The sequence below is a fragment of the Odocoileus virginianus genome, chromosome 5, assembly GCF_023699985.2.
Source record: "Odocoileus virginianus isolate 20LAN1187 ecotype Illinois chromosome 5, Ovbor_1.2, whole genome shotgun sequence".
NCBI classification, from domain to species: Eukaryota; Metazoa; Chordata; class Mammalia; order Artiodactyla; family Cervidae; genus Odocoileus; species Odocoileus virginianus.
Genome location: NC_069678.1, coordinates 9,447,490 through 9,454,756, shown reverse-complemented (window position 1 = coordinate 9,454,756; position 7,267 = coordinate 9,447,490). Strand labels below are relative to the sequence as shown.

Sequence of the window (7,267 nt, the reverse complement as noted above, 5' to 3'; positions counted from 1 at the left end):
ACTCTTTGCAACCCCATGGACTCCAGAAAGCCAGGCTTCCCTGTCCTTCACTATCTCCCAGAGCTTGCTCAAACTCATGTCCATCGAGTTCATGATGCCATCCAATCATCTCATCCTCTGTTATCCCCTTCTCCTGACTTCAATCTTTCCTAGCATCAGCGTCTTTTCCAATGAATTGGCTCCTCGCATCAGGAGGCCAAAATACTGGAGCTTCAGCTTCACCATCAGTCTTTCAAATGAATATTCAGGATTGATTTACTTTAGGATTGACTGGTTTGATCTCCTTGCAGTCCAAGGAACTCTCAAGAGTCTTCTCCAACACCACAGTTTGAAGGCATCAATTCATTGGCAGTCAGTTTTCTTTATAGTCCAATTCTCACATCCATACATGACTACTGGAAAAACCACAGTTTTGACTATACTTTGTCAAAAGGATCTTTGTCCAAAAGAGTAATGTCTCTTTTTAATATGTTGTCTAGGTTGGTTGTAGCTTTTCTTCCAAGAAGCAAGTGTCTTTTTAATTTCATAGCTGCAGTAACCATCTGCAGTGATTTTGGAGCCCAAGAAAATAAAGTCTGTCACTGTTTCCATTGTTTCCCCACCTATTTGCCATGAAGTGATAGGACCGGATGCCATAATCTTTGTTCTTTGAATGTTGAGTTTTAAGCCAATTTTTCACTCTCCTTTTTCATCTTCATCAAGAGGCTCTTTAGTTCCTCTTCACTTTCTGCCATGAGGGTGGTGTCATCTGCATATCTGAGGTTATTGATATTTCTCTCAGGAATCTTGATTCCAGCTTGTGCTTCATCCATCCCGGCATTTCTCATGATGTACTCTGCATATAAGTTAAATAAACAAGGTGACAATATACAGCCTTGACATACTCCTTTCCTAATTTGGAACCAGTCAGTTGTTCCATGTCCGATTCTCACTGTTGCTTCTTGATCTGCACACAGATTTCTCAGGAGGCAGGTAAGGTGGTCTGGCATTCCTGTATCTTTAAGAATTTTCCACAGATTATTGTGATCCACACAGTCAAAGGCTTTAGTGTAGTCAATAAAGCAGAAGTAGATTCTTTTCTGGAATCCTCTTGCTTTTTCTATGATCCAACGGATACTGGCAATTTGATCTCTGGTTCCTCTGCCTTTTCTAAATATAGAATGAACACCTAAAACTTCTTGGTTCTTGTACTTTTGAAGCCTACCTTGGAGAATTTTGAGCCTTACTTTGCTATCCTGTGAGATGAGTGCAATTGTGCAATAGTTTGAACATTCTTTGGCATTGTCTTTCTTTGGGATTGGAATGAAAACTGACCTTTTCCAGTCCTGTGGCCACTGCTGAGCTTTCCAAATTTGCTGGCATATGGAGTGCAGCACTTTAACAGTATCATCTTTTAAAATTTGAAATAGCTCAGCTGGAATTCTATCACCTCCACTAGATTTGTTAGTAGGAATGCTTCCTAAGGTTCACTTGACTTCACATTCCAGGATGTCTGGCTCTAGATGAGTGGTCACACCATCGTGGTTATCTGGGTCACTAAGAACTTTTTTCGTATAGTTCTTCTTCATATCTTTTGCTTCTGCTAGGTCCATACCATTTCTGTACTTTATTGTGACCAGCTTTGCATGAAAAGTTCCCTTGGTATCTCTAATCTTCTTTAAGAGATCTCTATTGTTTTCCTCTATTTCTTTGCATTGATCGCTGAGGAAGGCTTTCTTATGTCTCCTTACTATTCTTTGGAACTCTGCATTCAGGTGGATATTTATTTCCTTTCTCCTTTGTCTTCCACTTCTCTTCTTTTCTCAGCTATTTGTGAGGTCTCCTCTGACAACCATTTTGTCTTTTTGCATACCTTTTATTGGGGATGGTTTTGATCACCACCTCCTGTTCAGTGTTACAAACCTCAGCCCATAGTTCTTGAGGCACTCTGTCAATCAGATCTAATCCCTTGAATCTATTTGTTACTTCCACTGTGTAATTATAAGGGATTTGATTTAAGTCATACCTGAATGAATAGTGCTTTTCCCTACTTTCTTCAATTTAAGTCTGAATTTTGCAATAAGAAGTTCATGATCTGAGCCACATTCAGCTTCCAGTCTTGTTTTTGCTAACTCTATAGAGCTTCTCCATCTTCTGCTGCAAACAATATAATCAATCTGATTTCAGTATTGACCATCTGATGATGTCCTTTTGTAGAGTTGTCTCTTTTGTTGTTGGAAGAGGGTGTTTCCTATGACCAGTGTGTTCTATTGGCAAAACTCTATCAGCTTTTGCCCTGCTTCATTTTGTACTCAAGGCCAAACTTTGTTTGTTGCTCCAGGTATCTTTTGACTTCCTACTTTTGCATTTCAATACCCTGTGATGAAAAGGACATTTTTTTTTTTTTTTTTTTTGGTGTTAGTTCTAGAAAGTCTTGTAGGTCATCAGTGAACTATTCAACTTCAGCTTCCTTGGCATTAGTGGTTGGGGCATAGACTTGGATTACTGTGATATTGAATGGTTTGCCTTGGAAACGAACAGAGATCAGTCATTTTTGAGATTGCACCCAAGTACTACACTTTGGACTCTTTTGTTGACTATGGGGGCTACTCCATTTCTTCTAAGGGATTCTTGCCTGCAGTAGTGGATCTAATGATCATCTGAATTAAATTCACCCATTCCAGTCCATTTTAGTTCACTGATTCCTAAAATGTAGATGTTCACTCTTGCCATCTCCTGTTTGACCACTTCCAATTTACCTTGATTCATGGACCTAACATTCCAGGTTCCTATGGAATATTGTTCTTTACAGCATCAGAATTTACCTCTATCACCAGTCTCATCCACAACTGGACATTGTTTTTACTTTGGCTCATCTTCTTCATTCTTTCTGGAGCTCTTTCTCCTCTCTTCTCCAGTAGCACATTGAACACCTATTGACCTAGGGTGTTCATCTTTCAGTGTCATATCTTTTCATACTATTCAACTCAATTTCATAATATCTAACTCAATTAGCCTTTAGCCTTGTCCCTTTGCTCCTGTTTTCTGGTTAAAAATTATTAAGATACCCTATCACAGAAGCACCTTTGCTTTCTTATAGAACCCCATCCAAAAGAAAACTTCATTGCCTTGAACTCTTGAGATTCCCTTGTGGCTCAGCTGGTAAAGAATCTGCCTGCAATGCAGGAGACCTGGGTTTGATCCCTGGGTTGGGAAGATTCTCTGGAGAAGGGAAAGGTTACTCACTCTAGTATTCTGGCCTGGAGAATTCCATGGATTGTATAGTACATGGGGTCGCAGAGTCGGACATGACTCAGCAACTTTCACTTCACTTGGGCCCTACCCCAAAATTACCTAACACAAGCCCAAATTTTTTAGCAAGCACCTCTTAATGTTTCCCCATCAAGTACTATATCATTGCAGCAAATCAATCAACACAACTCTGTTCTACTGTATGTGTATTCCTGGTGGTCTTTGCATGGGGAATATAGATGATGCCCAACAGAAGTTTGTTAAGTAAAGGAAATGACTTAAAGGAGAAGGAATTACATAGGAGGGCTGGTGGGACAGTTAGTAAGGGGAAGGGACTCAGGGAAAATATCAACCTGTGAGAAGAAAGACAAAAGGTGGTATCTCCATCCAAAGTCACAGATCAGGAACCATGATGGACACTTTAGATCTGAGCTCCCTAGGAGCATGCCCTCATTACAATGGACACTTTCCCATTTAGCATTCTCTTAGCCTCCATCACCAGCAAAACTAGGAGAGCTAGCTATGAAGTTTTTGATACTGTATGTCCCACTTCAGTATTATCACTAGTCTCATATGAGAAAGGACCAATTTCACCATTCACTAGTAATTCCTTCCAACACACCATCAATTGGTGGGTCCCTAACAACGTGAAAGAAATGGATACTCCAGCACAGTCCTAGGGCTAAGCCTATTTATCCCCTCAGCAAGAGATGCCTTCTTAATACAGGAGAATATCAGCATGGAAGGTCAGTGCCACCTCTGATCCTTCTCCCTTCCCTCATCCCCAGGTTACTATTCCTTATGGACCACTGCAATTCATTCTCCCATATACAACTCAAAATAAAACAGGGAACCCCGAGGCTTTAAAGTAGGTAAGCTGTAAAGTGCAAATCTATATAGGGAATTTTGTACCTAAAAGCAATAAAATAAGAAAATAATCGCATATATTTATCATTAAAATATTTCATTTAAAAATGTGTTTAATTTAAATATAAATAATTAAATTTCTGTTGTACTTCTGACTGTATTCTTTTGGAAACAAACAGCAAATTGCAGGTATTATGATAGTAGAGATGAAATCAATGGCAAATTCATCTCTAGTACTTGGAAAAAAAAAATCCAGTGGGGGGCTTCCCTGGTGGCTCAGTGGTAAATAATCCTTCTGCCAATGTGGGGGACATGAGTTTGATCCCTGATCCAGGAAGATCCCACGTGCCATGGAGCAAATAAGCTCTTGCATGTATGCTCAGTTGCTCAGTCATGTCTGACTCTTTGGGACCTCACGGACTGTAGCCTGCCAGGCTCCTCTCTCCATGGAATTTTTTAGGCAAGAATACTGGAGCAGGTTGCTATTCCTTCCTCTAGGGGATCTTTCCGACCCAGGGATCGAACCCACATCTCCTGCATCCTCTGCATTGACAGTGGATTCTTCACCACTGAGCCACCTGGAAAGCCCAACTAAGCCTGTGCACCAAACTACTGAACCTGGGCTCTAGAGAGCAGGAGCTGCAACTGCTGAAGCCTGCGCACCCTGGAGCCTGTGCTCGGCAACAGAGAAGCCACGGCAACGAGAAGTCAGCACGCAGCAACTAGGGAGTAGCCCCTGCTCGCCACAACTAGAGAAAAACCTGCACAGCAACGAAGACCCAGCACAGCCAAAAAAACAAACAGATAAATAAAATCGTCTTAAAAATGCAATGGGAAAATGGGATTCAGATGTTATACAAAATCATCATATACAAACCTGAGAAACTCTCAGATCAGTTCCATTAAATGTGATGAATATAATATCACCATCATCATCAGCCTCCTCAACAGCATCATACTGAACAAATCATCTGCATGACTCTTATCAATCATCTGAATCATTTCACACTAGTAGATCATTTAATTTTTTATAATCAATATCATTCTATCTCACAGGAAACTATGTACAAATTGGATTTTTCTCATAAGTATGAGTCTTATGATCTCAACTACTGTGTGTCCTTTTGATACTTAAACTGCTCATTTATATAATTCTCTCTTAGTTCTCTTAAGGGGTCTCTCTTCATCCCATCCTACATCTGTTGCCCAACACATCTCATCCGCAGGGCCCAGTTGTCTCAGACCACTCAATATCTCCAGATGTCAGGAGCCAGTTATATCTGAAAACATCATTACCCTTGGAAATATGCAGAGCAGTAGGAAACTGATGTCCAAAATACAGTGGCATTTGGAGACAACTGCATCACAGGACAAATCTCACAGTATCAGATATATGTGTTTGTTTCTGTGAAGTCTGTCAACTTAAACTTGAAATGTTCAAGGTCAGGAAATATGTCACATATATCTCTACATCCTCACATGTCTTCATTCAGCAAAGATGCAAGAGGCAGAGCTGAAATTAAAGCATCTGAGCTGCATGAATGAAAGGAGAAATGGCAGGGCCCCAGCACACCTAGGGAGTAGTCATCCACATTTCCTGATTCCCTCTCACCTGACATCTTGGCAAGGATGCAGGAAGAAGCTGGATACCCAGGATGGGAGTGTGCGTCACCCTCCCCCTGGTTGTGAAAGCAGTAGGATGCTCAGGCCGTGCATCACACACCCAGAACAGAATAAAAGGGCTCCTGCCCTGAGCTCCTCATCCACAGCTTCCTCGGGAGCATCCTTTCCCCTGCCTCCACTGCAGTGGTGAGTGACTGGAGGGGACAGAACCTCAGCAGGGAGTGTGGCGGAGACAAACTTGGGGTTGGTGGGGAAGAGAGAAGCAGAGGTGTCTGTGGAGGCAGCAAGAAGGGGACTTTGGGGAGCATTGGGGGGCAGGGCAGGGACAGTAGTGAGCAGCAACTTGTGTGGGAAGAATCGGGGTCTGGGACACACCAGAGCCCTGGTTCTCAGCATCGCCCCACTCATCCTTCTGAAACACAGACACACACAGACATCCTTAGTGGGTCACTTCCCAGTGGGGTGTATTTGCCTCCTTGTTTCTACAGGGCCCATTTAGAGGATGGCAGCATGGTTCTGGGAAGGAGTAGAGAGTGAGGGAACTGTCTTGCCAGGTCAGTTGAACTTGAGATCCATTTCTACTTTTCTCCTGAAAACCACAGCTCAGGAGGCAGCTGGGATTAGGAGCTAGTAAGACTGCTCACAGGGGAGACACTGGCCTGGAGCTTGTGCACTGATCTTTTCTCCTTGAATGTGTCCAGGCTCACTGACTTCCCGCCGAGATGTCCTGCCAGCAGAACCAGCAGCAGTGCCAGCCCCCTCCCAAGTGCCCCTCCCCCAAGTGCCCCCCAAAGAGCCCAGCACAGCGTCTGCCTCCCGCCTCCTCAGGCTGCGCCCCCACCTCCGAGGGCGGCTGCTGCCTGGGCCCCCACAGGCGCCGCAGGTCCCACCGCTGCCGGCGCCAGAGCTCCAGCTCCTGCGATGGTGACGGTGGTCTGCAGTCCGGACGCTCTGGCTGTGGCCAGGGATCTGGAGGCTGCTGCTGACCTGGCCTCCTGATGCTGAGACATGTGATTTCAGAGGAAACAAGAATCCAAGGACTTTGCCAGCCTAGTGTGTTGCCTCCCAGCACCCCAGACTCCGAGCCCTTGGCCAGTGCTGAGAAGCTCCTGGAGAGCGGCTGAGCCTTCCGCAGTGGCTCCTGCTATCCACTCTCCAGGAGCCCACTGGATGCCCACCTCATCTCTGCTGGAAATTATAGTACCTGCCCCCTTGATTGTCATCACCCTTGTCTGACCCCATGACAGAATAAAGTTTTTGTTTCCTCAGCATCCTAGACTGTCTGTGACTTTGCTGCAGTGCAGGCTGTTCTGTGGGAGAAGGAAATGGCAACCCACTCCAGTATTCTTGCCTGGGAAATGCCATGGACAGAAGAGTCTGGCAGGCAACAATCCATGGGATCACGAAAGATTTATTTGGGCTTCCCTGGTGGCTCAATGGTAAAGAATCCGTCTGCCAATGCAGGAGATGCCGGTTTGATCCCTGGGTCCGGGAAGATCCCCTGGAGAAGGAAATGGCAATCCACTCCAGTATTCTTGCCTGGGAA

At 44.1% G+C, this 7,267-nt stretch overlaps 1 protein-coding gene across 1 annotated transcript; it reads left to right on the top strand.

The window, feature by feature from the left end:
- Positions 1 to 6,443: 6,443 nt before the first annotated feature.
- LOC110140008 (late cornified envelope protein 3B-like) lies at positions 6,444 to 6,707 on the top strand. Its single transcript, XM_020898254.2, has one exon. The coding sequence runs from the start codon at positions 6,444 to 6,446 to the stop codon at positions 6,705 to 6,707; it is 264 nt and encodes an 87-aa protein (XP_020753913.2).
- The last annotated feature ends 560 nt before the right edge of the window (positions 6,708 to 7,267 follow it).

Bases quoted from the DNA above. Each gene is read 5' to 3' on its own strand.
- LOC110140008 (XM_020898254.2), top strand. From the start codon at position 6,444: ATGTCCTGCCAGCAGAACCAGCAGCAGTGCCAGCCCCCTCCCAAGTGC.